Genomic DNA, 27,812 nt, shown 5'->3' with positions numbered 1-27,812 from the left:
GAGTAGGGCATGGTAGCCCTACGCATGGTTTTGTGTATACTTAAACTATGAAATTGACATGTACCAAATAAACTTATATTGTCTCATATTGTGATTGAGTCATTTTTCTTTTGGTATGACTGTCACCAGGGTTTGAGAGATTCTAAAGTTTATTTATTTACTTTTGTTCGGAATTACCTTATCATAAATTTTGAGCTAGTCTCAGATGTGGAGCTCGAGTGGATATAAAATCGACACACCCCGGTAGAAATGCCAGGTTTTTAAAATATCGAAAATGATACCAAGATAAACCATTTGAAAACATATTACCACCATTCTTGTTGGTTTTTACCTGTACAACTCGAATGAATTAACAAAATAAATCAAGAGGGGAAGTAAAAATGACTACAATGATGCGGTTGAACGAGTGTGCACACCCTCGCAACTTGAATGTGGCGGTGTTCAGAATTAAGTACTGTAACCACATTCAAACAAATATGAAATGGCAGTCAGTACACACCCGATTCAACTTAAAGTGCCTCTTCTTGACCCCCAATAAAGTTCAGCTGTTCTCGGCTGCTGTTTTTTTTTTCATAGACTTTACTGCTAACTGGAAATTTGAATAATTCCTTCACCCTTGCCTATGGCTAAAAGAAAAACAGCCCCAAAGCATAATGCTAGCAACATGCTTTTACTGCAGCTACAGTGTTTTTTGGGGGGGAGATTATGGGCTTTGGCATTTTGCATTGTTTGTCATCATTTAGTAAAATGGACTTTTAGTAAAAGTTATATAGTTGGTTTAAATACACAAATCTTCGTTTTAATATCGAGTTTGACAATAAATGTTAACTGGGAGTTACATTAAATAAAATATCTAAATAAATACAAATCGGCTGAATGCTGGCTCGCATCCCAGAAAACTCATGTCAAGTCAGTTGTACCGCAAGGCTCCAATGCAGAATTCTTCTGCTAGGCCATGAAAGCATTCCTTCGAAAAAATAAAATAAATGTGACAGTGAAGTAAACACACATCACCAACCAGTTTCATCGAGCACGGTAGTTTACTGGAGGGAAACAAGCATTAAAACCAAACAAAGACAGCTTTGTATTTATGTTAGGCGAAGACAAATGTACACGTGCTGCGTGTCCACAACTCTGTCTAAACCTCGCTCGGTTACAAAAGCTCCTCATGGAGGTAGACTCATGTTCAAGTCATCGGGGAGGCCCGGTGCGCTGCATGTGTCCCAGCCACCAAGGCGTATTCAGACCCTCACTGCCCCATACCGACCCGCTCTCTCCGCAACGTACAGTTTAACAACTGCACATTACTCCAAGCTGTACTATCCGAAAGCCTTTTACTTCTGTCAACAAAAAACAAATGTGCGGAGTGGAAACTTTAAAGCCGAACGATACCGAGGTCATACAAGCCGGGAGCTCAGTTCAGCGAGCGTATAAGTACTTACGCTACACATAAACAAACGAGCGAGCGATGTGTTAAGGGAAGAAGAAAATGAAAAGAGAGCGAGGAAAATACACTAGGAATTATGTGAATTATTTCCACTCATTGCAAAGTTGCAGTCGAGTGTTTTATTGTTTTTACATTCAGATTCAGGTAACTTAACATATCCTCACAGGGCGAGTTTACAGTTTCACATTACATTTTTACAGTGCTAATAAAGGTTTTTATGTCTGCGACAGTTTGATTATTTCCTATGGGGACAAATAGCTTTAAAATTGCTGCTGGAACAGCGAGTTCGACGTTAGAGGTTCCACTCTGACACTCAATTAAAATGCTTGAATAGAAATGAATATCCAACCTGTAGGTTGAGCCTGCATAATAGCCACGAAGACAGCAGATGCTGCGGCTACTGTACCGCAAAAAGTGGCTTAAATACAGGAGCAAAAATTTGATTTTAACGACGGTTCTTTCCATTTTTGAAATAGGCATGTTAGCACGCCCGTAGGTCATTCCTCGCATGTTTTGTTTTGGAGGCGAGTCACTCAACATGTGAATACCACAGACTCTTCATTTTCCCATTTAGAAAATGATAAAGATGGCACATTCTGACATGATAATTTTTTGCGCAGTGCAGTCGTTTCAGTTTGGCCAATGGGCTTCGTTAAAAGTTTATGCCTCTGACGTTTTGCATCATTTTAACGGTTATTCTTAACGGGACAGCCGGGCATGAACAGCAAGTTAAAAAGGAGCTCTTTTATTCGTCACTGTTGAGATGCGACAATTTCAAGCAAATGTTGTTGATTAGCCACAGAATGACCGTCACTCTTATTTTAAAAGCGTAGACCAGTGGTTGTTAACCAGGGTTCGATCGAACCCTAGGAGTTCGCTGAATTGGTCTCAGGGGTTCGACAGTGCCTCTGCCATGGAGGTTAAGACACCCCCCCGACTCAACATCCCAATTAGTTATGACACGCCCGCTTAGCCAGCACTGGCTGCAGATGATCACATGGGTCTTGGCCAATCAGTGCTGCGGAAAATTTAGTTCACTCAGTAGTCAGCATGTGACTGTTGTGATAGTACGTTGTAAAATTTTAAAAAATAAAAAGTATGCATATTTCTTGAAATGTTACTTTTTTCATATCTTGAATTTGTAATATATATATATATATAAATTCATTTCATTAAACATTTTAATTTAGTTGCATATTAACTGGTTGGGTTCGGTACCTCTAAGGTTAAGAACCACTGGCTTAGACCATCGCAAGGGGAAAAAAAAAATAGGGGGAGGGGGCACTCAACTCACATGAGGCCCACTCTGATGTTTTTTTTTGTTTTCAAAACAAAAATCCAAAGGTCTTTGGGTGCCAAGACAATATTCACATTGCAAGCAATGGCACATATTGCACTCAGTGCAATTTTAATTGAGATTATGTAAGAAATATAAACCAGTATCTCGCGGCACATTTTGATGATGCTTAAAAGAGCAGCTGTGCAACCTTAAGGGAACACCGTCACATCATGGACTTAGTCAGGACAACATTTTAGCAGTCATGACCGCGCTGTACATTTCTCGCTTAAGGTTCAGCAAATGATTCAACAGCCGGAAGGATTTTAAATGAATAAATGCTTTGTCGAAATTTAGCCCGTGACCTTTCAAAACGGTCATGGCTGCCACTGGAACACATGAAGTCGTTTCCAACTTACTGGCATACAAAAATACAACCGCTTGACTTCTAAGATTCAAAAATGTCAATAGAGTCAGCTTGCGTAGACTCTGAGACATTGCCAATAATGACAGCCATCAATAAAGCAAAAAAAAAAAAAAAGCTCTCTCAATGGGAATTCTGAGAGACTGTTTGCTCAAGCTTCAAAACCTTTCACCATGCGGAGGAAAACAGCCGCGGGGCCCATGAACGACACCCATTTTGACATTCTATCAGTGTGCCTACGAACAGCTGGACAGACGCGCGCACGACGGAGCGGCATGCTCAAAGGATCACGAATGGGGAAGCGTGTCTCTTTTTGTCTTCACCAGTGCATCCACATATAAAGAACAACCCGCCCTTCCCTCCAATTGCGTACGCTGCTTAAGTGCCAAGTGCCATGTAAAGGTTGGATGACTTTTCCGCTAATATGATGGATTTACTCCCACGGCTGACAGCGTTTTGATGTAGTGATTACTTAGGAGGCAACACAACCAGGCAGTTATTACACGACGGGGGACAGGAGGTCATATGTCACTGGCAGAAGAGTCGCGAGCCGTCCCGCCCGTCCTCGCCCTCGTCGGGGGGCATGCGGGGGAGCAAGGCCGAGCGAGTCAGACCCCAGAAACGAGGTGGAGACAAGTCCTTCATGGTGGCGGTGAACTTCCAACCCATGTGAGAGCCGCAGCATCGGCATTGGGCGATTGTCCAAGCGTACCTGAGCGGAAGAGGGAAGCCCAATTCACAATCCATACAGACAGTGTTTCCCCACTATTCTCTATTAAAGGTGCAAGGGAAAATTCACTAATCTAATAACTGGTCAAATTAAGTTGGGGGGGGGGGGGGTCCCTATTTGAGTCTTTCACATCTCACTCTGTGGAGCTATTTAGGTCAATTCGATTGCTTTAATTTAGCAACACCGAAGGGTTTTGGAGCACAAATGCAGCATTACAAATGGATTCAAGTCTAGACTTTGACTCGGCTATTCCAAAACCTTCATTTTGTTGGTTTTTTTAAAAGTTAATTTGCGGCATCTACACAGACCTGGATGTGGACAGTAGTCCCGTCACAAAAACTACTATATCGACATATCATTCGATACGTAAAATGGACGTTTTTTTCGCCTCCATGATAAAATTCCACTTACACGCGTGTTTATTTACACATCATCAAAATTCAGTTGTGCTGATTCGTTCCTTTCCTATGAGTCAACGTGCTCACCGTTGTGGGAGATGGGACTCATGCACCCACAATGAAAGATGGTGAGCAGGGTTGAAGCAAAGGGAGTTCGAGTACCAGAAAAGAAGTTTTGTGACAGCTGTAGTTGCACAATCACAGAAAAAAAGTTGAGTGTGATAAATGGAATCTGTTCCGACGCCTAATGCTGCAGCAGTATGGGAACTTTCTGGATTCAATCTAGATAAGACACGGAAAGCGCGCAATCAACCGGGATGTCGCATTTGTGTGAAGAGAGTCGCAAACACAACAAAGCACAAATTCCATTTAAAAACAGCTATTCAAGCCAGTTTCTTCACTGGGAACAAAAGACACGGCGGGACACGGAGGTCGTCCATTTGCCGACAGCTTGCAATTATAACGCCTCACAGATTGTGTTACCCGCTTTATAGCAAATGAGATGCTGACGTTGAACGGTGTTGAGGAAGAAGCCTTTATATGAATTTAAAAAAAAAAGACTTCCCAAACAGCCATCCCAGCATTGTACAATTAGGTGAAAGAGGACTTTCTCCAAAGGAGATCAAAGACAGCTCATTTTAGTCTGCCTCTGCAGTGATTGTATATTATGTTAATATAATTCCATCCATCCATTTTCTGATCCGCTTTATCCTCAGAAGGGTTGCGGAACATGTTGGAGGCCATCCCAGCCGTCTTTGGGCAGTAGGTGGGGGACACCCTGAACCGGTTGGCAGCAAATCGCGTGGCACACAAAGATGAACAACCAACGCGCTCACACTCACAGGAGTACCCGTAGAAAACCCATGCAGGCCTGGGGAGAACATGCAAACTCCACACAGGGAGGCTGAAGTGGCACCAGCCACTCAATCACTGGGCCGCCCTGTTAATATAGTTCATTTAGTTAATTTATTATTATTTAAAACATTTTTTTGGGGGGGGGGAACAGAACCTGATTCTGTTTTGGTTATATTTTCATTTCTCGAAGATATTTTATTTATTGCTCTGCATTCCAATGCCAATGTTCAACATTCTTGAGAATGAAGTTAACGGCGCTAAATAAAGGATGTACTCAAATTATTATGCTTTCATATTGTTCAATCAGTGGCATAAAAAAAAACATGAATCCTATTGTTTGTTGCATTACTTTCTGAGAAGTTATTCATTCATTCATCTTCCAAGCCGCTTGGTCCTCACTAGGGTCGCGGGGGGTGCTGGAGCCTATCCCAGCTGTCTTCGGGCAGTAGGCGGGGGACACCCTGAATCGGCTGCCAGCCAATCGCAGGGCACACAGAAACGAACAACCATTCGCACTCACACTCACACCTAGGGACAATTTGGAGTGTTCCATTAACCTGCCATGAATGTTTTTGGAATGTGGCAGGAAACCGGAGTACTCAGAGAAAACCCACGCAGGCACAGGGAGAACATGCAAACTCCAGACAGGGAGGCCAGAGCTGGAATCGAACCCGGTACCTCTGCACTGTGAAGCCGACATGCTAACCACTGGACTACCGGGCCGCCCTCAGAGAAGTTATATCATCCGGAAAAAAAAAAAAAACTTTTCTCGTGACAGCTCCTGTGGACATCTTAAATGGAATGACAGCGGGATAAATTAGCCACCGAACATAATTTTGAGATGGTGTTGGCACAATAGCATAATTGCACACCTATAACTATAATTATTGCTGCCGGTCCCTTGAAAATGGTGCAACGATTATTCGCGCCAACTGCACAGCCAGCCGTCATAGTATTGTATCGCGCCAATGATCACCTCATCTCTGCTCAATGACTGCACATTGTCGCACAGCTGTCATCGGGTGGTACCCTCTCAATGGTACCCTGACATTCTGGAAAGTCTTTTCACACTTGGATTTCATGTCTTAGTTTATCGTAGTTGCTCGTTACTGAAATACTAGTGTAGCTCATGCTATTGGAGAGAAATTCCTTGTGTGTTTCGTCATGCTTGGCCAATAAAAGATGATTTTGATACTGACAGCAAGATCATTTATAATCCCAAGTAACCAACTTGCACAATGTGAGGATGATGATGATGATGATTTCTACCTCAATCATGCCGTGTGCTACTTGAAGTTACAAAGCTAGTAAAAGCGAGATGATACTTCTGCGTCAAGACTGGTTTTTTTTTTGTCACAGTGGGGTGCCGGAGCTGCAAAGAGCGAGTTACCCTGGAAACCAGCTGTGCAGTGTGGACGGCCTGCCGACCAGGTTGAGGTTGTTTGCCTTGTAGACGGTCAGAGTCTCGTGGACGTAACCATGGGGATTGACATAGGCAGCCATGGGGCCATACAGAGACAAGCTGGAGGATGACACGCACAATCAGGTGGGGGGGAAACAAAGGTAATATGAAAGTGCAATTGACATTTCACAGAGACCCCGGTTGCCTCAAATGTTTTCTTTCAGTATTCCAGCGATAAAAGCAACAGCTACCCTTCCTTAGTTACCCACTTGAAAAGAACATCATCCATTTGAGAGGTTTATGTTGCATGTTTCTGCCAGACCTGGCTCTCTTTTTTTTTTATTGGCCGAGGAAGGCTTACAACATTTTTTTTCTCCATGCAGAGGGGCATTAATATGTAACACATGAAGTGGAAGACATATTCTGTAGCTGCCTCACGGGCTGGCCACACAGCTAGAGTGGAAACAAACAGCGCAGAGCTCAGCTTCTGGTTAGCGGACATCATGGCTTGCGCCGTGCTTTTTGGCAGACCGTCACGCTTTGAAATCACTCGGATGTGAATAGCAATGCGATCTGAAAAAAATAAAAGTCGTGTGGTACTCGAAAACTTCCAGGGGAATTTAAACAGCCTCTCCTCTTGGCTCTTATATGGGAGCAGAAAAAATAAGGAATGCCATATTTTTGAGTGTTTTCTGTTTGTGCTTGAGAAAAGTTTGACACCCTTAGTTTAAGATGGAGCTCCACCTTAAAAGTCAACAACGAATGAAAAACTTCTTGCAAACGTGTAACCAGTCTTTGAATATTAATTATTCGAGATGGTTTCAAGTTCATGAAGTTTGGCTCCAGTGCATGTCTGGACAGTTTCATGAGTTTGACACAGGTGTCAAGTCACTGTTACATAAGGTTGGGCCTTATTATGATGAAACTTCAGCTTCCCGGGAAACTAATCGCCTCTGATGTCGCTGTAATTTGGCTGATTGCAGCCGTATATGTTGGCTACCCAGAAGTGGCTGAGAATTAAACTTGAGATGGGTTCAAGTTGACCAAGAGCAGGTAATTATGAGAAATGACCTCGTCTGCAAAGTGCAGTCGCGATGTCCACAGCGAGGTCGTCATCACATAATGACACCGTAGTTATTAACCCTTTCGAGTACAGCGGTTACTACAGTGGAGAGTTTATCATGTTATCAGGTTACAGGCTGTCTTTACTGTTGCACGAAAGAGTTGATCATTCCATTAAACAAGTACCTAATTCATCTCTATATTTTCCACCCAATGGAGAACTGACACTATTCAGATCTGCCAAGCAGTAATAAATCTTCGAATGAATGAAAATGACTTTCAGAGGAAGGTTTTAATACTATTTGTCCAATTTATGGCTTCGGGTGATTAATAACCTCTTGTCAAAGCGTGATCAAATAAAGGTTATTTTCTGCTGTTTAACACAACGGAGGGCCTTCAATAATCCATCAAGCACGTGCTGCCTCACCTGAAGATCTCATTTTTGGTGGTGATTTCTGTGTCTTCACACTGCTTGCAGCACAGTGATGTGCACTGAGGAGGCAAGAGAATGGATCGTTAAAAAACAAGACAAAAAACAACAATTATGATAATAAATAAATAAAAAGAAAAAGCAGTCTTCCGCAGTACTGCCACCAGGTCAATAAAATCCATCATCTAAGAAAAAGGATCACATGGTACTTAAAGGTAAAAATAACTGTGGAGTCTAAGTTAGGGAGCATTGCGGGCGTTCAGGTCTCGCTTCACGCATGTGTGCATCACCTCTAGCAGAGTCCAAGAATAGCCAGGGTAGCTTTGAAAGTGAGCATAATATGTTCCCGTCAAGGCTTCCTACTACCTTCAATCGAAGGCTGTGGTCACTGACGGGCTGACAAAGCATGTCCATATTGTAGTGCTTTATGTTCGAGCGTCAGCGGGTAGTGACAACTATTTATTTATTTCCCCCATGTGTAAGAGCTTCTTTAACTGACACCCACCTGGGCAATTTATGAGCATTTGCTCCAAAAAAATTAATGATACAAATGCATATTTGATGCAACGATATGTTAAAATTTCAAAATACAAAAGGCGATGTTATTTCAGTTCATGAGAATAACCCAAATACAGTTTACAGAAAAGTAGTAGCTTGCGTGACACTGCAGCGCAGCTTTGTAAATGTTGGTTGCTATATGAAATTGATGATGTAAGTGATGAGCAGAGGAAGCTGACTGTGAGCCGCGTATCACTTGTCAAAACATGGAAATCTTGCATTATTAAGTTTACAAAACTTCCCACTTTAAAAATGAGCAGCAGCCAAATAAAATTCAATCTATATTCACACTTAAGCATATATGGATTACATTAAATTAATGGTTGCAAATGAATACGCAAAAGAAATCAATTTATATGACTAGTACAGTTGTCATTTATAGCGAATAGATCCTAAAATACAAAACAACCATAAAGACTTAAAAGAAGCCATATTATGAAAACTGTACATTTCGTTGGTATCCAGATTCGAACCTCTACCAAATGGCTGCAAACCAAAAGTAATGAGTGAGGATATGGGGTGCTTTAATTTTTTTTTATTTTTATTTTTTACCCGATCCATTATGTCCAACTCGCAGCGAAGCCTCTGAATGGCACTGCCAATTTTCAGCAGCTGCAGCCGGAGCGAGTCGTCTATGGGCAGACAGGCCGCCACTCTGTAGGAGAAGTCTGATCGTAACCAGACCGGGGGGGGGGAATAACACAAACAAAGAGACCAATTGCATGCGTGCGGTTGCATTGTGGTCCAATAAACAGAGCCGGGGGGGTCTGACCCTGACCTATGGCATTCGTAGGGAGAGAGTCATCCTTTAGATTCTCGTCCCACTCGTGGAGTTGCTTCTTCACTCGGTTCATGAGGGACTCCTGCGAGGAGGGAGGAGACCACGTGGTTGACATTCACATTCAAATTGCCGATCTTGGCTTGATAAAATGACTAATCGCCACTTACAGATTCATAGAGGGCGTAGACCCACGGTGGCCAGCGGGTCAGAATGGCACAGCGAAACTTCCTCTGGGATAACCAACAAACGGCCATTAAGTGGAAAAATATCAGACCAAACAGTGTCAAATAGATGCTGGCGCTGCAGTGGAACCCGGAAGTCCATTCTGGGCTACAGGTCAACCTCCAATTTATTTGAATTTGGAATCAATGTGCCCATTGGGGTTTCATTAACATTTTTTTTATTCATCCATGCAAATACAAATCAGGAAACATTAATTACTGAAACTGGAATTTATGTAAATTCCTTTTTTCTAGAAAATGACGTTTTTTTGAACATCAAGTTTTTTGGAGATTCCGGTACTTTCATTTTTGGGCGTTTGACGTTTGTGGTTGCACTGGAGTTTTAAAGACTTCCCGACTGAGCAATTAAAGTATATTAAATGTAGATTTTTACCTCTTGGTAGTTATTCCACCAGCATTCGGCCTGCTTGCAACTTTGAGTTGGGGGCTTGGAGGAAGGGTGCACGACAAGCCTGGAGAGGGGCGTTAGCTGAACTGCAGACAGAGGATCAGGAAGGATTCGTTCTGGAAGGATCTGGACTTTGGCCTGTCGAATCCTGAACAAAAAAGAATATATATATCGTCTACTGAAAATGGTTCCACTTTTAGATGGTAAAACAGAACACGTGGGAAGAATTTGAGGGATCACTGTCGGAGTAAAAAAAAAAAGTTCAATTTAAGAAATTTGTATTAGAATGAGAGCTTTGCCAACACACTGGAGCCACTTGCAGTATGGCAAAGGTTCAACAGGATAACTTGGTACAGAGTCATTTGTGAGCATTATAGGCGCCACGAGCAACGAGCGGAAATGCGTCCTGATGAGCGGTGAGCCTCACCGGCTTCCTAAAAACGTTTGTAACCAGGACACACATCAGGACGCGGACATGCAAGAGGGTTATTTTTTTCTCATCGATGCCACTAAGGCAGACGGTGCAGGAAGCAAGGAGGATAATTAATGCTAACAAACTCATTGCAAATATTCAAAGGGACACAAAAAGCGAAACTGACATTCATAGAATATTTTCCAGCAATTTTAACCTCCGCTGTGTTCTTACGTAACACAAAACAGGAGCGACTCAAGGTGACAGGTCAAATGAGTTCAAACCAACTGGAGCAAAGTTCTGGATTAGCATGTGTCTGCCTTCTAGCCTTCTTGTAATAGTAGCACTTTTCACTTGCAATCTCTCCCCAGTCATAATAATTGCACGCACAAATCAGAATTTAACAGTCCATTCAGACTAGCGAGCTGGGCTTCAAGTGTCAATTACACAGACTACACGGATGAGTCCTGTAATTAATTATTAAGCTATACTCATGATTATTTATAAAAAGTGAGGGTGTGCATTATTTTTTACGTGTCCAGATTCCTAATTTTGTATGTTAAAAATAAATATAGTGGATGGCTGTCATTTCAAATAAAAGTTCCTCATCGCCGAGTAGTGTGAATTTGTTCTGGGCTCAAACTGTCATCTTCATGAAACTTTTAAGTGCAGATGCAATTACAAAAAAAAATGCGTCAATTATAACAATTATAAAGCGCCGTAAAATACAACTAAAAATACGTGAAACAGCTTAGCATTTGAAGAGCCCGACTTACAAATGCCTGAACAAGCACATGTTTACAAAACGATACTGCCGCCTACTGGTGATGAATAGATTGAGTTGAGACCTAATTTGAAATAAAAATATTCTAAGGAAAAAAACAAAACCCATTCAAGAGTTAATACTTTGCGGTCAAGCACCATGGTTCTCTTTTTGAGAAATAGTTCTCTGCCCACAAAATGACTGAACTCCATTTGTACATTTAACAGATACAATGTTTGGTTCGTGATTTATGAGACCATTCCAACATACCCATCCGCTTGAGTTCTTATCTCGTGGACTTTGAATCTCTGCCTGCCCACGGCTTTCACTTTGACCGTCTCGATGCCGTACTCCTGCTCCACCCGGTATGCGTAGATCTCTGCTGTAGTTCCGAATTCTGCCTCTGGTTCACCTGGATCACTGCAAAATGCAATGCACAGTGGTGTACTAGAGCAAACTGAAAGAGGCGCTCTCCTGATATATTAGTGAGGTGTAGTCCTAAAAAGCCGCGACCCTAGTGAGGATCAAGCGGTACGGAAGATGAATGAATGAATGAATGAATGAATGAATGAATGAATGAATGAATAGTCCTAAAAAGACTGGGACAATGAAGCTGACTAATGAAGGTGCGTACCGCCAATTAACTGTACAGTCACGTCAATACCGTAGCAACTTCCCTTTTGTCAAGTTTTTGTATTTCATGTGTGCAAAATAGCAATTGAGATTTTTTTTTAAAGGGGATAAATCCATTATACTTTGCAATGTAGTTGTGCTGCGTCAGTGAGAGGGCTTTCACTGTCATGAATGCGCATCTGTCATAGATAAGGGTCCAAAACTTTTCAAGAAAGAGAGCGTGTGCATTGACCGTCTTCCAACATCAAGATTTTCTTATTTTGTGTGTGTGTGTGTTTGTCATTGGAAATGCGTGCTTTTGAATGCGAAAAGTTTGATACAAATTTTATTTTCATAAGTTGATTATGCATGCGAGTGGGGGTATTTTTTTTCATATTCCTTCTGCTGAGCAGGCCTGCTGTCTTATTACTGCCCTGGAGAGGCGATTATGCACTTCTCATTCATAATTTTTTTCTTTTATGACAATAGTTAAGTAAAACTAGTTAAGATTAGCAGTGTGATGAATGTATCGTTATATTTTGTTTTTATTACTGTACTACCAAAGGCACTTCATTTTTTTAGTGTCTCACTTTAAGCTGTAAAAAAAATAATCTTTATGATGACAAAGTCATCGAAAGCAATAATGGCGCAAATGGAGAAAGTGAGGTTTACCACCTGCTAACATCAAGACGCTCTCAACGTTATGTTTCATTGAAAGAAAATGGGGGGTAAAAAAAGCTCTAGAGATCCACCAAGATTTACGGAGCCCCGGAAATGACCTGGGAATTTTCTTTTAATTGTGGCTACTAAGTAGATATAAGATGCACACAAAATACTAAATTGTGGTCATACTAATTTGTGGCAATAAATTTTTGGACAAAATAGATATTGCACAGGGTGACTTTCAGGCTTGCCTGGCTGATTCCATTCAGTGCAAGTCATTATAGTAAAGTAAGGATAGATAGCGTACACTAGTTGCGTTGTGAAATATGGGTTCATGCCGTTATGCAAGGTACACCCATAAATATTGTAGCTATAACGAATTCTAAGTATATTAATTCATTCTCCGAACCGCTTTTATCCTCACTAGGGTCGCGGGGGGTGCTGGAGCCTATCCGAACTGTCTTTGGGCAGTGGGCGGGGGACACCCTGAACCGGTTGCTACCCAATCGCAGGGCACACAGAGATGAACAACCATCCGTGCTAACACTCACACCTAGGGACATTTATTTATTTTTTTTAAAGAGTGTTCAATCAGTCTGCCATGCATGTTTTTTGGAATGTGGTAGGAACCCGCCGTACCCGGAAAAAACCCACGCAGGCTCGGGGAGAACATGCAAACTCCACACAGGGAGGTCGGAGCTGGAATTAAACCCGGTACCTCTGCACTGTGAAGTCGACGTGCTAACCACTGGACTACCGGGCCGCCCGAATTCTAAGTATAGCTTTTAAATAAATAAAATAATAAATAAATATAGTGCGGTGATCATTTGGACTTCATCATTGTATAAGTAGCTCGCATGCTGAAAAAGTGTGTGGACCCCTGATCTAAGGTTTTGCAGCGTCTACTGTCATATTTTAAACACCCCTGCCCCTCAATTTTTCAAAATGACATGATTACTTGGCGGGAGGGGGGAGGTATGTGGGGGTGTAGGGACGCACGGAACAGCATATGAGCACGCTGGCCATGTACCTGTGTGCCAGCACAGCAAAGGTTCGATCCCTCTGTATGATACTCCTCATCATGCTGACCTCCTGGGGCCTAAAGAGCTGCAGAGGCAGGGTCTGTCCAGGCACCAGCATGACAGCAGTGTGTGGCAGCACAGGAATTGTTTGACAGCTGTCATCGTCGTGGACGGTCCGGCCGTGAAATTCCTCCATGTCCGAGCCCAAGTACTGTCAACACATGAAAGCGTTGAGAGCAACGAGTGGCAAAAACAAAAGTATGAAGGCGTTTAGTCACTCACAGCGTGTGAAGTAGGCAGACTAGGATCGAAAGTGATAATGCTTGGCTTCGTTGTCTCGTCATTGTCTCGGTCTTCACTCTCCATGTCATCTTCCTCCTCGTCCTCCTCCTCCTGCCCGTTGCCTGTTATGGCACAGCAAGAAATACAAGTCACCGAAGAGGAAAACTACTCCGAGCTGGGATGAAAGCAGCCGAAGATGGTGTGTTGTGACCGAATGTTGCCCTTTATTATCATATAACGAGCCGAATTGTTAGCCTGAAACAATTTGTTCCCAGAAGACGACGAGCGGATAAACCTTTCAGCCGGTGAGCTGACTGTTTACCTGGAAAGAGCTGTAGCTGGTTGCCCATGTTCTCGTTAATGTTGTCTTCGCCTCCACCCCTGTCGTCGGCCATAGCCTTGTGTTTACAATGCCAACTCTACTTCGACCGGGTGCGACATGGCATTGCACTGGCTCAGGAGCGCCCCCCTTCGAGATGGCTGACTACTTAAATTATGCAAACTAATGGCCAAACGTTTCCCCACTGACAGCGACATAAAATGGAAAACAAATGTTGCTAAAACTCAACCCCTGGCTTACAATTTTGCGAGCTGTGGTTATTTGCAAATTTGGGGGTTGGGTAATGAGATTCTTTACCACCAGATTCAACGTGTGTGCAAAGGAATATACAGGGTATGCATCAGAGGTTGAGCTGGTTTATGCTCGCCACTTTATGATGAGCCCCATCCGAGACCATGCCGCAAACCTCAGTGAGCTGTCATTCAGTCATTAAATTGGTGGCTGTTTCTGCAATGTTAACTGTTGAATATATTTGTAGGAAATAGTATAGTAGTGTTTTGTTTCACAAAGTAACATGTTATTTCTAAATAAGAATCCATATTAGTTTATGTCCACATGTCAGCAGTGAGGCTTACAGCATAAGATTGCTTGACTTTATCATTTGCCCTGGTTTCCTTGCCTCCACCCAACAGCTTTTGAGTTGAAACATTGTAATTGGATTTTAACAATCCACCATCCTCAACCATAGAAAAAGGCTGACCATCTTTAACGATTGTGTCAACCAGCGTGTCATCCAAACGCTGTTTTTACTACTAAACCTTGTTTGGTAGTATAAGATCAGAACGATCCAAACCTCTCGAACCTCACGTTCCACCAGTAGCGATTACAAACGCAACTAAGCTCACAACATCTCCTTACAAACATCTATACTTGCAGAAAGCTAGAAGCTCCCAAGCATCATTTGAACTACTGTATTGTGATTTGGGAAGTCCAAATCAAGGTTGGAGGAACAGGCATGTTTCATTTGCCCATAACTACTGATAATACCATTTTCATGACTGGCCAGTGCACATGGGATCAATGCACTTGATTTTATTTTAGCACTTTCACATCTACCCAAGCAAATTCAGGCACATTTTTATCATGTGTAGACTCTTATTTTAACAAACTTGAAGATGGTAAAATGTTGATTATATTAAGAGGGGATTGGTAGCAAAGTTTGGAACAGTGTTCATTTATTGTTCAGTACACAAACAACAGTTGCCAAATCAAAGACGTTTCATGGTCCATGAACCAATATGGCTGCATCGCTGATATCAAGTGCCAGGTTGGTGTCATCTTGTAGACCATCAAGGGTGGGTGGACGAGGCGCGTGGTGGTAAGAAGCCAAGTTGGAGGTGGCCATGCATCCGACTCAGTCATTCAAGAAAGTCCAACAGGCTGCAGCCAGCACGATGAGTGAGGGCTTACTTGGACCTCTGCCTCATCTTTCTCCTTTTACGCTTCAGCCTGAGAGCACGAAAAAAATTAAACAGATTTAGGACACTTAAGTTAGGTTGTTAAAGTCTGAAGGACCTCTTGCTATACAAGCGGAGGCACGTGAAGTGACAAAACAGTGGCTTACAGACCTATAAACATTTGATCTAAGTCACAATGCTTCTTATGATTACAGAGACCTTAATTACCACCACTCATGACAATCTCAACAGGGTAGATGTGAGTGTATAAATATATATACCTAGTTCATGACATTTCAGTAATTAATATAGAGACAAGACAAGTTTATTTTTTCTTCTTTCTACCAACATTCTTGCTACTGGAGGCTGTAAATTTCCCCAGTGTGGGACAAATAAAGCATATCTTAAATCTTTGAAAACACCACGCAAAAATACAAAACTGGATACATTTGAAATTACAAACTCAAATATGCAATTCTGAACCAAAAACGAGCTGGAAAATCCAATTCATAACCAAGGATCAAACACCCGAGGAAAGCATTTCCACTGTGAAACGCTACCTTTGGACATTAGACTATAGACTTGCAATACAAGTGAAATCCGAATTACTAAAGAATTCACTGATAAATAAAACATTTGGTGCTTACCTGCGCATGCGCTTCTTCCTCCACTGCAAGAAAATAAATGGTTAATGTAAGCCAACACGTGCATTACATGTGCTGCAACGTGCCGTTCAAAGACCAGTCCAAAGTCGCAGTACCAGTTTAATTTCGCAAATATTCCGATATTTCCAAAGGCCCGCATTGTACGCAAACCATTACCTGTAATCACGTTCTCCATTACTAGCATATGACACAGTCCGGGCCTGCAAGTAGCATTAGCATTTCCGCTATTTACATTTAGTTTACTACGCTTAGTTAGTTTAATAGCGACGAGTCTAACAGGGCGACGGGGACAAAATGTGAGACATTTACGTAACTTGGTTAGTTTAACTGAAACGCAACAACTAGATTAACAATCGTTTCTGGTTAGGGATCCGCGGTGAGGGCGACAAACAAAATGATTTTACCTTAGCTCTCATCGTGTGGAGAAAAGTCTGTTGAAAGAAAGAGCAAAACAATATTAATGGTTGTGGATGATGATGATAAACTTTAGTGATTGGATTGGATTGCACTGAGAGTAAACAAGATTCAATACCTCACAGCGAGGAGGGCAATGGAAAGAGGATATGACGAAAGACTACGGCTCTACTTATACAAAACAGTGACGTAATGGCGCCATTTCTGTTTTCTGTAGCATGACGGGAGTTGTAGTCTTACAGGTTACGCGCGTTCATACGGGTCCCAAGAGCTTACGAAATGATCCACACGTATATTTTTAGACACACTTAAGTGGCCTAAGTGTATAAAATATAGTTCTACAATTCAGGATCACGTGACTCTGTGATAATTGTCCAATTACAATATATATTGTATACATGAGACTTACATTAAATAATACAAATTTACTCATTGATCAAACAAGAAACCGATAATTTTACAACCTGTACTGTATTCTACTCATTATCCCGGAGATCCAGTTAAGTCACTTTTATGCATTCACACATACCTGTCAGCTCATACGGTTTAGCCATAGTTCATACGGATTTTGTGGTGAATCTTACGTATAGGGCCGTATCGCACATATCATACGGATTCTGAAAATTTCCGTCCACCCCCCCCCCCCCCGCTCCCCCTCCCCTAACAGGTAGTTCCGTTTGCTTTTGCCCAGAATGGTGCTCGTCTACTCGAATACTTTCATTTCCAAAGTAAATATGAATGGATGTTGTAACTTCGAGCCGATGGGTCAGCATTTGGAGTTAGTGAGATAAGTAACGCAGGAATACAACTCTGAACACAATAATGCCACGAAGTAGAATGATGCTTAGACATTAACCAGACATTGTATTATGGAGAGCTACAATAAGTATCATTGAAAATTTCGTGGGTTTTTTTCTGCCGTTATTTTGACATATAAAATGCTTTGGTATGTTATAAGGATTTTTTCTCTTTATAAGGATTTTTTTGGTAGTTTATACAGGTTGGCACTCCGAAAAGTTGACAGGTATGCATTCATAGTTACTGTACGTGATTAAAAAGACACGGGTAGAAATGCACATCACAATAAATAGTCATACATGTTTGGCATAAATGTACCTTTATTGAAAACAAATATGAAAAGGTTTATTGTAGTCATTTGAAAAGTCCTTTATCCACTGACCAAACCACATTGCAGTATTGTGCATTTGGACAAATCTGAAGCCATGTCTTGAATCCTCAAATCTGAGATTCTCTCTTCAGAAAGATAAACCCTGCAAGACTTCTCTCATGCTTTAATGGCAGTACATTTAGCATTTGTTCCCCAACACCTGTTTGCCCTCTAACTTCTAAATGCATAAGTGGGAATATTCTTCGAAAAATATCTGACCGGCATAAAACATGCTGTCTCTGACACTACAAACCTTGTAAAATACTGTCGGTTGAATTCTACACTTATGGAACTATCCTAACATTGTCAAATTTCTGGAGCGACAAGCACCAAATAAAACCCTTTGTTGTATGTCCATCAAAGAAATGGCAGATGGCCCACAGGACGAGTGAACTGAGACATGACTTAAATCGTTCACTAATTTGCCTCTTTAAGAGAAATATGGCCTCAGACACACGATTGGACATGTGCTGAAAGCAACGGCTTCAATAATTCTTTAATCAAATTTGGACATCAAAAACAAGTTGCTAGTCCCGTTAATGCCCAATGTTAAGTTTGAGTTATTTTAGAGGGGGACTGTTTCAGCTGTAACTAGTAAGGTGAGGAGAGTTTTTTTTTAAGTAACAAGCACACTCACTCATTTCCTTTCTGTCCTTTTCTGAAATGCAGTAAAGGGTTAGGCATCCAAGAGTTCAAGAAACAATGTCACTTATGAATTATGCACTTCCAGTTCCAGTGTTGCTTTTGTAAATTGGACATATTGTGAAATCAGCTCTTCAGAGTGACTGTCGGACAGCAGGGTCGTTTTCTTCTTGCATGGGCGTGAAGGCAGCTAGTTATTCTGCCACGTCTGTTTCCTCACTTGGCTGTCCCGCTGCATTTTCTGCTGTCTTTGAGGCCTGAAGGAAGTCACGGCAAAGAAGAGGATGAGCCCGGTACAGCTACATCATGGGACAAAGATGGTCTGTCAAGACCCGATTGTGTTGAGAAAATACCTTCTTTTTCTTTTTCTTCTGTGTTTTCCTGCTTGCGGAGCTCTGTAGTAAAGTCTAGAAAGAACGACAAGTGTTAGTATAAAATCATTCCTGCACTTCATTAGCAGAGTCTTGAGTGAGGCAGAAGCATAATGGAGTAACAGATGCAAGCTTGCGCTGCGTAAGTGTACGTTAGTAAAACCTCACTCTTTGGAGTGTTCAAATGAAGGTACTGCCCGATGTGTTTGTGGTCCGGGCGCTTAGCTCAGTGCCGCTGGAATGCGGGAGGAAACCGGAGTACCCGGAGAAAACCCATGCGGACACGGGGAGAACACAAAAACTCCACACAGGAAGGACAGAGCTGGAATCGAATCCACGACTTCTGCACTGTGAGGTGGACGTCCTAACCAGTCGACCACCGTGCCGCGAACTCAAAACTTCCATATCTCAAATCATATTAAGTAATTGAAACAAGGGGAAACACCATTCATCTATCGCAGTACTTTGCGAGTGCCTGGGCCACCGGGACAGTTTTTTTTTTTTTTAACAGACATTCTTAAAGATGAGCATCACAACTAAGTCACTCAGTAAGATGCAGTAGTGGATTTTTTGCAGAGGATAAATACTATATGCATCTGTGAGAGTCTGCCTAAAATTTAGTTGGATCATTTGTGTTCCAGAATCCAGTGCTTAAAGCGTGATAACACCGCCATCAAGATGGTAACTGCAAGCCTGCCTGCCGATGGCATTCTGCATGAACATTTAGCTAGCGGAATTTCAAAGTAGTGTGATTGTTTTAAACAACTTGAAGTCTACTTTTTGAAGAATATTTCAGGTTTCATGTGCCAAAGTGCTGGTGGTGGACTTCGGGCCCACCATTGAGTGCTCAAATGTAGAAGTTTTTGCTTCCAAGTTAAAAAAAAAAAAAGTAAATTAATCTGTAACCCTTTTAACACTACCCAACTTGTGCAATTTTCCTCTCAAGCGCTCACTCATACCCTTAGCTCTGCATCCTGGACTTCATGCTCTGACTTGTACAACTCCGGCTCAAAGGGCCCGCTGGTGATCCTGTGAGGTCCGTTGGCCATCAGCAGCACTGTGAACTTAAACTGAGCTACAAACTCTCCTGAGAAAACGACAAGTGAGAGATCAATGAAAAGCTCACACTAATTGATGATGTCCCAAAACGCATGTGCGGGGAAGCCTTACCCTCTTTCTCGTGTAGGACACTGAAGGGCTGCAGCAACTCATGCTTGGCACATTCTACTACTCCTAGTCGGGCCTTGGCCTCATCTTCGAATGCTCTGAGTCAAACGTGACAAAAGCATCTAGTATGAAAGCTAGTTTCGAACAAACTCTTTTAGAATTAAAGCAGGCGGTATTTTCCTTACCTAAGAGTGAAGGGCATGGCATCGAAGCGGCGTTCAACCTCACTGAAGAAAGTACGGGAAGTCTTCATCTTCAGCCCATACTGTTTACTAGGGTCTCTCTTATATATGGTAGTCCTCAGACCTCCATCTCGGGCCTGACAGTAGATATGATCAACATGTTTGTTTTATTTTATTGATGTTTGTGTTCCAAGGAAATTGGGGACAGTAAAATCGATCTGGGAAGTGGGTAAAAAAAACGATACCCTCATTTACTTTGTTATGATATGAAAGGGCGGGAAAATGCACACACATAAAATTAATATATTGCATTATGCCTAAACACTTAATATTGACAAATTATTTGCTCATGCATATTTTGCAATTCATATTCATTCCCAAGAGTCTAAACAGATGCAAAAATGCATGTGTGGTTAAGATACAGCTGCCTGCACGTACACACCTGTTCAACAGTTGGTTTAGTATTCACACAAAGCTTTGAGAAATGAACCCTTTCTCAAACCAGTTGGCTCAAATGGCACAATGCCTCACATCACTGCCATCTACTGGCAGTTATGCATCAGTAAAGTTTAAATGCAACTAAAAAAGCCTCAGTTAAAAAAACAAAACAAAAACAAACATAACATCACTGACCTTGCCTTCTCCTGTGCTGACCAAGACGTCCACAGCGTAAACTTCGTGCACCTCAAATTCTGCCTTCTCATGATCCTTCCTGTCATCAGCAAAAGAGTTCAAAGGTGAGCGCAATGACAACCCAGCTATCGGGCTGCTCAAAAATGCGCCCATTTGTCAAATGTTCTTTGAACCAGGGATTCTCAAACCTTTGGATACCATGGACCTCCTACAATGAATCCCCCCCATCCCCACACACACACCCAAAGATCCCTCTCATGATCACAATGCCAACTCAGCATAATCAGGAAGGTTTAGTATCATTGCAGGCGTGTCGCTCGGCAACTTCCACCTGACCGACCTTGAATACGCTGATGACACCACCCTGTTCAGCAACTCCCTCCAACACCTCAGCAGTGCCCTCTCCATATACCAAACAGAAGCAGCAAAGCTGGGCCTCCAAGTAAGCTGGCAGAAAACCAAGCTTATGTATATCGGTGACGGATCCAACCCCTGCCCCCTGATCTTTGGCACAGACGAAGTGCAATTTGTCAACTCCATCATCTACCTGGGCTCCACTATTACCAGCAGCGGCGATCTCAAGCCAGAGATTGAACGCAGACGCGCCCTCGCGGCAATGCAGTCACTGTGGCGGCCCCTCTGGCGCCACCACTCAGTGTCCCAAAAGACCAAGATGCGCATTTATAACGCAGCAGTTCTTCCCATCCTCCTGTATGGTGCAGAATCCTGGCCATTAAACAAGACCCAGGCCAAGAGGATCGACGGCTTTGACAGCAGGTCACTAAGAACCATCTTGAACATCAGCTGGCACCTCCATGTTTCCAACTCAGACCTCCGAAAACATACCCTTCAGCCCCCTGCATCCCGACTGGCCGCTCAGAGGCGCATCCGTTGGCTTGGTCATCTCCTCCGATTACCCCCGGAACACCCAACCCGTGCCATCCTCTCATTTGATCCAGCGACAGCCGGCTGGAAAAGGCCACGCGGCAGACATCACACCAGATGGCTTGATGTCATCAGAGAGGATCTCAAACACTAGGGCCTTACCCTGGAGGATGCAGCGGACCTGGCCCATGACCGTGCTCATTGGCGGACCCTGGTGAAGCTGATCGGCTCTACGCACTGCGACGACCCAACCGAATGAGACTGGGCCCCCGCGTCGCAAGAGCATTATTATTATTATTATTCGTATCATTTGCTACAAATTATCTTGTGGACACTCAAGCTACGGCTGTTGGACCCATGGCAGTTGCCCAAAGACCCTAGTTTGAGAACCCCAGCTTTAAAATGCCTTAAATGGAAAAAAAAACAACACAAAACCTTTGTTGGTCTGTTGGATTTTGGATGATGGTCTTCTCTCCATCGATGACATGCTGCTTTAACTGATGAGACAACATGCCTTCAAGACACAAGAGACTTGACTCATCAGTCCAGACAAATATCAAGATGTACAAACATGTTTCAAAATCAGTGACACCAAAAGATATTGACAGGTACTCACCCTCGATAGGTGAGCATTTGAATGACTGGGAGATCTTGCCCCAGGCCTCTGTCACCTGAGTGTTCTGTATTTGGGCAAAATTAAAAGCTTGTATTATCTGATTATAACTTCTTCGGAGGATTCAAAACCTTTGAACGGAGGCTTACCTGGTTACCAGGTTTGACCAGGCGAAGAGCGGCTTCGGCGCAAAGATGGGCCGCTTTGATGACGTCGGCTTTGCGTCCTGTGACGGGGTTCTCCTGCAAAGAAGTCAAGAAGCCAAATTAAACGCTACACTGTGCGTTTGAAGTCCAAGTGTCCTCACCTTTGTGGCTCCCACTACAAAGCTGTGAGCAACATTGGCAATGAAGCCGTCAACGTGAACGCCAAGGTCACTGGAAAAGCACAGATAAAAAGATCAGCCACATACATCTATAAATATGCAGGCCACAGAGAGGAGGATAACTAAAATGCTCCAGACACAGAGAAAGTGGAAGATATAAGGGACGCTGTGCCTACATTTTGACCAGATCTCCATCTTTAAGTGTGTAGTCGGGGTCACTCTTCAGAGGGGAGAAGTGACAAACACAATTATTCACAGAGACGCTGGTTGGAAAGGCAATGCCTAGAGAAGGGAAGAGAAAAGTTTTTTTTTTTTATTTGGAAATTATCCACAGCATCACTGAAATGACATTATGAAACCTGAGTTGATCGGGTGACTCCTACCTTTCTTCATGTCCTTCTCCTTCTTGAAGACCTTTCCTGTTTCAGCCATGATGTAGGCGTCACCTTTGTCACATAGGCTAAGCACAGAGATGCCAGGCTTGGCTGCTTCCACAACCAGACGCAGAGCCTCTGAGGGGGAGAAAAAAATAGGAAGGATTGAAAGCAGCAGGATAAGGAATAGAAAAGTATGTTAAGATCTGCAGTGTCTGTAGAGGACAACAAATGCCCCAAAATGATGTCAATGTCAACCACTTGCGACTTAATTTGAGTGGGCCGTTTATAAAGTTATATTCACGTTACCTTTAGTCAACTCACGGGGGAGTTAAAACGTGCTTTTAGAGTAGGTTAAAACATTTACTTTTTTGCCACTATTGCATCTCATTAGCATGTACAGGCGACTCAATTATCAAGTACCGGTACTGCAGTTGCGAAATGTCAATGACTAGCTTCCAGGACTAGCTTCCAGAATCATGATTGCCAAACAACGTGGCATGAGATATCAGCAGATGAAATTATCCAGTTACACACACTTTGTCTGAAACATACTCATTTACAAGAAGTAATGCCATTGACATATAAAATGTAGAAGAATTAATTGCTCTCCCACGACATGGCTAATGTACAATTGAGCCATTATTACTCAAGTAAACAGTATTTATGTGGTATTATGTTGTATTGTTGTTTGGTGGTGTGTAATTAGATGTTCACAATGTCAAATTTGTTCCTGTCCACACTGTAGTTGAAAAACATAAAATGAACAAATTACACGCGATCTGTTGCAAAAATGCAAATTCAGGCAACTATGACACAATTGGACGCTTGATTTTTCATTACCCTGAATTAAAATTGCACGTTATATAGAAGAAAAAGTTGACAAAAATCTGAGTTCATGGTTGTAGTTCAAGAGCAAATTTGAGTTATACAATTCAGGATGGCACATGAGTTGCATGAAGCTATCTTTGCATTAGCACCCGATTCCTGTCATGTTATTTGCACAGTGGCAGTCAAAATCAACAAAAGAGCGAACATGAGGCGAGGCTGGAAGAAGAGCTTTGCCTGCACCTGCTAGGTAGCTAGTTAGCCAGCCAGTTAGCATGCTCGGAGCTAGCTCGTAGCATACGTGCGCCTCGCATGTCAACCACATGGCTGCACTTGAACAGGCCAACATAAGCAGAGCGTAGCAGTTTGCGAGGCGAACACTTACGGTTGGCGATGTCGCCGCCCATCTTGTACTTGGTGACCACGAGGTCCTCGGCAATTGTCTGTTCCTGCTCCTCGTCGGACATATCGACAGACTCGGAGTAGCGAATCGGGCGTAAAGTGACACAAATCCCAGCGCCTCCGCTCTGGCTCCGGTCGACTAGCCTGAACACACTCAAACCCGGTTGCCGCCACACCGGACACCGTCCGCGCCCTAAGCCCTTCCCACTTGAGAATAAGTTTCACGTCACGGTGACTACTAAACCCGCCAAAATGTGGGTGTCCCTCTCTCCCAGATTTAAAATACGATGACATTAAGTTTCACGTCACATACGTCAGTGCAACCGCCATGTTAGATGTGGCCATTGTCGTTTATGCCTGAATGCTGGCCTAAAACAAATCAGAACATATAGTTACAACCTCAATTCTAATGTCTCTTCACGATATTGTGTGCATTTAATTTCTTATCTGCATTTCGCAGAGTTTATCTTGGCTGTACTGTTTCCGGTACATGTGGATGTTATTTTTTTTTTTCTGGACCAATCAGATTAATGCCTCAGGCTCAGAGTGTTGCCAAGTCAGTCGTTTTGCTCAGGGCCTTCAGAATCGCTTGTGTGACACACTGTAATTTTACCCACTAGATGTCAATTTTTTTTCTCTTAGCAAATACAGGACATTTAAGTATTAGACGTGAGCAAATAATGAGTGCTGGGAGCATAACCACATGATACGCGGCTGAAGCTGTATAATCATAAAACTCAACCGCGGTCCCCGATGTGTGGGAGTCGGAGCAGACAATGTGAAATAGTAGCACTTTCGCATTGCATTTTTAAAAAAATGACAGATCGCCAGATGCTCAGGCCTTCCTGTGTGAAGTTTGCATGTTCTCCCAGGGCCTTTTTTTCTCTTTTTAGCCCTGGGTTGAATGTGCCCCTCTATCAAAACCCCTGTCCCCAGCCAGCTCCCCCTCAGTGAAATTGATCTAGAACCGCCATTGTACATGAGGGGGAAACGTTCAATTAAAAAAAAAAAAATACATGTATCTTAACAATTTTATTTATTTTTCTTTACCTCATTTTTTTGTCAGAGCATTTCTAGATAAATGTTGAACAATTAAATAGAATTAGCAAATTTCATTGTCTGCCTCCCAACAACAGTCACAATGCAGACGAGTGTCTCTCCAAATTATGTGATGATCTGCTGACTTTCAAAATTTGTACAGAAGGAAATTCAAACGATGAGTTAAGCTTTTTTTCTTGATGTCAAACATAATGTGCCATGTAAACCATTTCACACACAAAAAAAGAGGATACCTCTGGCCGAATGGCAGAAAAGTGACTCCTAATGACCTTAACGAATGATGTTAAAACATTGGAGTTTAATGTGGAATTTATTCTACATTGGTCAAATAAAACGGAGCGGGGTGATTACCAGTGGTGCCATTGGAGAATGCTTCATTTTTTTTGTGCCTCCCGGAAGTACGTGTTACATCATAGTGTCACGTCCTAAAAAGAGTACCGGTACTTAAAAACATAGAATGAAAAGCAAGTTAATATCCTATAAAGAGTACGAAAACATTGCACAGTGAAAATAAGGGTAAGACTACATACATGAAAAGAGAGTGTAATAATGAGGACATCACATGACGATTGGTGTGGTTCATTAAGATTACTGTACAGTAAAGACACCCTCCTCCCATCTAGACTGGTTGACCAACACATCGTCTTCATGCTTCAAGGAGCCTAGTAGGTACTTAACCCCAGCCTTGACGCCTGTCTTGACACCGGCACCGAGTGCATAACCAGCCACACCGGCGGTGCCACCCGTGGCGACCATGAGGACGTCTGTCCCGAGGTCCACGGCGGTGAGTACAGCTCTTTCTTTGGCCGTTTCGGAGCAGTTGACCGATGCGTAATAAACAGCTGTTCCCAAATTGTAGAGGGTGCTGACTGCAGGGATCCACTCCATCACTCTGAACACGCGCTCCTCATTTTGGTTGATGCACGTCCCCCGGAGGCCGCGTCGCAGCCGTCGAGCAGAGGCGGCGGTAGATGAAAGCTCTGTGTAACACTGACGGATCCAACAGTCGGCGGCTTGCGACGGTAGGATGCGACTGCCTCTCTTGAACACCGCCTGATATCGTCCAGGGAGCACACCGCTTGTGACCCCGGCGCACATGACCCCCATCTTTTCACAGGTGTCCATAGCCTTCTCCAGCCCGCTGTTAGCATCCTGGACAACAACTCCAAGCAGCATGGTTCCATTAACCCTGGTCCAATCGTCGCAATTTTGCATTGACTTCGCTCGTCCTGAACCCTTTCCCACCATGGCCAGCTGCTGAATGTTAAACATGACGGCATCTAGGTGGCGCTCTGCTTGCTCACTATCCTGAGTCGATGTTTTTGCTTCAGCTGGTGACTTTCTCCTCTGGATCAAGTCTTCCACTTCAAGGAGGAGTTCGTTGGTATCGGCCACCCCCAGCGAGCCATACAGCTTGACCACAAGCGTGTGCGCCTCCTGCAGGCAGCCAGCCACCACCAGTACTGGCACCAAGGACAGACCCAGAAGCTCCTGCGGGAATTTGGAGGAGAAAAGGTCATCAAGACCACTGGCTGACAGCAGCTCCCCACAGCTTATATTCCTCAAACTGGAGAGATGTGGAATCGAGTCTTGTAGCTTCGCCTTGAGGAGAGATACCAAACGTTTGGCTGAATTTAGGCGCTTCTCTGCAGGTCTAAGAGTTGATTCAGAATCAGTCTCTTCTGCAACGGGGAGACCAAATTGTGGTCGCGTTGGTGGATCTCTTCGGCCCGGCCCGCCTGCTCCAAGAATGCCTCGCGGAGAAGGCTGCGCCTTGCACAGTGCTTGTTCATTGAGCAGAAGCAGGACTACAATCAGCCACTTTGACTTGGAGGTCATCATTCTGCTGATAAAGTACACAAACAAAACATGCAGTCAATGTCCTGTGAAATACTCCACAGCAGATCTGGGACCAAGTTATTTGGACTATGCTATTAGGAAAACAAACCCCCAAAAAAGCTAGCACAAAGATAGTTGTAGGACAACAATGCAATTACCAGTCGTCTTAAAAAGTTCAAGCATATTCTGTTTTCAAACGCAACCTACCTCAGTTAATTGAAGCAGAGTCTGCACAGTGACTGGACTAAGACTGAGAAGACTGCTGATTGTAGGATTCTTCTGCGTCCCCTCCACGGTTTTGCCTCAAATTCCAAGTAATCTCTTCACAAGCCGCCAATGAGAATCCCCATCCTTTACCGGACATCCCACAGCCCTCCTCCTTCGGCCTCATCTGTCTTTTCAGCTCGCTCTTCTCTTTGCTCACAAAGGAGATGAGGTCTGGAATATTGATTCACGTGGGGAAAAGTTCGTGTGTTGCAAAGGCAGTTTTGTTTGTTTGCCTCGCATCCCCCTGACCAGGTTTTGTTTTTGACCCAAATACTTGAAAGCACTCTCCCCTCGTGCCGCCAGCTAATTTATCTCCCACACTATGAAAGGGAAGTATGGCAAATGGAGGCTAAGTGGGGTGAAGGTCCTTAAATTGGATGCACTCCCTAATGTCCGTGTGTGAGTGTGTGTGTGCAACCTTCAATATCGATGCACAGAAACACATTATTTATATGTGAGCACATTTTTGGTATTTGCAATCATAAGAAAACAGT

At 43.1% G+C, this 27,812-nt stretch overlaps 3 protein-coding genes and 1 long non-coding RNA gene across 4 annotated transcripts; all 4 read right to left on the bottom strand.

The window, feature by feature from the left end:
- Window positions 1–1,021: 1,021 nt before the first annotated feature.
- Window positions 1,022–14,203, bottom strand: crbn (cereblon). The gene is made up of 11 exons (XM_052075346.1): window positions 14,070–14,203; window positions 13,748–13,869; window positions 13,474–13,676; window positions 11,439–11,588; window positions 9,979–10,141; window positions 9,531–9,593; window positions 9,361–9,445; window positions 9,135–9,250; window positions 8,022–8,086; window positions 6,521–6,652; window positions 1,022–3,859 (listed from the first exon to the last, which is right to left on the bottom strand). The coding sequence occupies exons 1-11, from the start codon at window positions 14,140–14,142 to the stop codon at window positions 3,676–3,678; spliced, it is 1,356 nt and encodes a 451-aa protein (XP_051931306.1). The 5' UTR covers window positions 14,143–14,203; the 3' UTR covers window positions 1,022–3,675.
- A 1,038-nt stretch (window positions 14,204–15,241) lies between these two features.
- On the bottom strand, window positions 15,242–16,801 carry LOC127607229 (uncharacterized). The gene is made up of 4 exons (XR_007964035.1): window positions 16,682–16,801; window positions 16,554–16,580; window positions 16,132–16,154; window positions 15,242–15,536 (listed from the first exon to the last, which is right to left on the bottom strand). It is a non-coding gene; the product is annotated as an uncharacterized LOC127607229 (long non-coding RNA).
- An 862-nt stretch (window positions 16,802–17,663) lies between these two features.
- Window positions 17,664–24,367, bottom strand: LOC127608298 (proliferation-associated protein 2G4). Its single transcript, XM_052077323.1, has 13 exons — window positions 24,137–24,367; window positions 22,933–23,061; window positions 22,726–22,831; window positions 22,532–22,601; window positions 22,374–22,466; window positions 22,228–22,291; window positions 22,047–22,125; window positions 20,727–20,805; window positions 20,097–20,230; window positions 19,915–20,009; window positions 19,704–19,831; window positions 18,727–18,780; window positions 17,664–18,630 (listed from the first exon to the last, which is right to left on the bottom strand). Exons 1-13 carry the CDS (start codon window positions 24,216–24,218, stop codon window positions 18,568–18,570), a joined length of 1,176 nt encoding a protein of 391 aa, XP_051933283.1. The 5' UTR covers window positions 24,219–24,367; the 3' UTR covers window positions 17,664–18,567.
- An 803-nt stretch (window positions 24,368–25,170) lies between these two features.
- On the bottom strand, window positions 25,171–27,715 carry apof (apolipoprotein F). The gene has a single exon (XM_052077320.1). The coding sequence runs from the start codon at window positions 27,052–27,054 to the stop codon at window positions 25,801–25,803; it is 1,254 nt and encodes a 417-aa protein (XP_051933280.1). The 5' UTR covers window positions 27,055–27,715; the 3' UTR covers window positions 25,171–25,800.
- Between the last annotated feature and the right edge of the window lie 97 nt (window positions 27,716–27,812).

This window comes from Hippocampus zosterae, chromosome 9, assembly GCF_025434085.1.
Source record: "Hippocampus zosterae strain Florida chromosome 9, ASM2543408v3, whole genome shotgun sequence".
NCBI classification, from domain to species: Eukaryota; Metazoa; Chordata; class Actinopteri; order Syngnathiformes; family Syngnathidae; genus Hippocampus; species Hippocampus zosterae.
The sequence above is the reverse complement of the archived record's forward strand: the minus strand, read 5'-3'. Positions and strand labels throughout refer to the sequence as shown.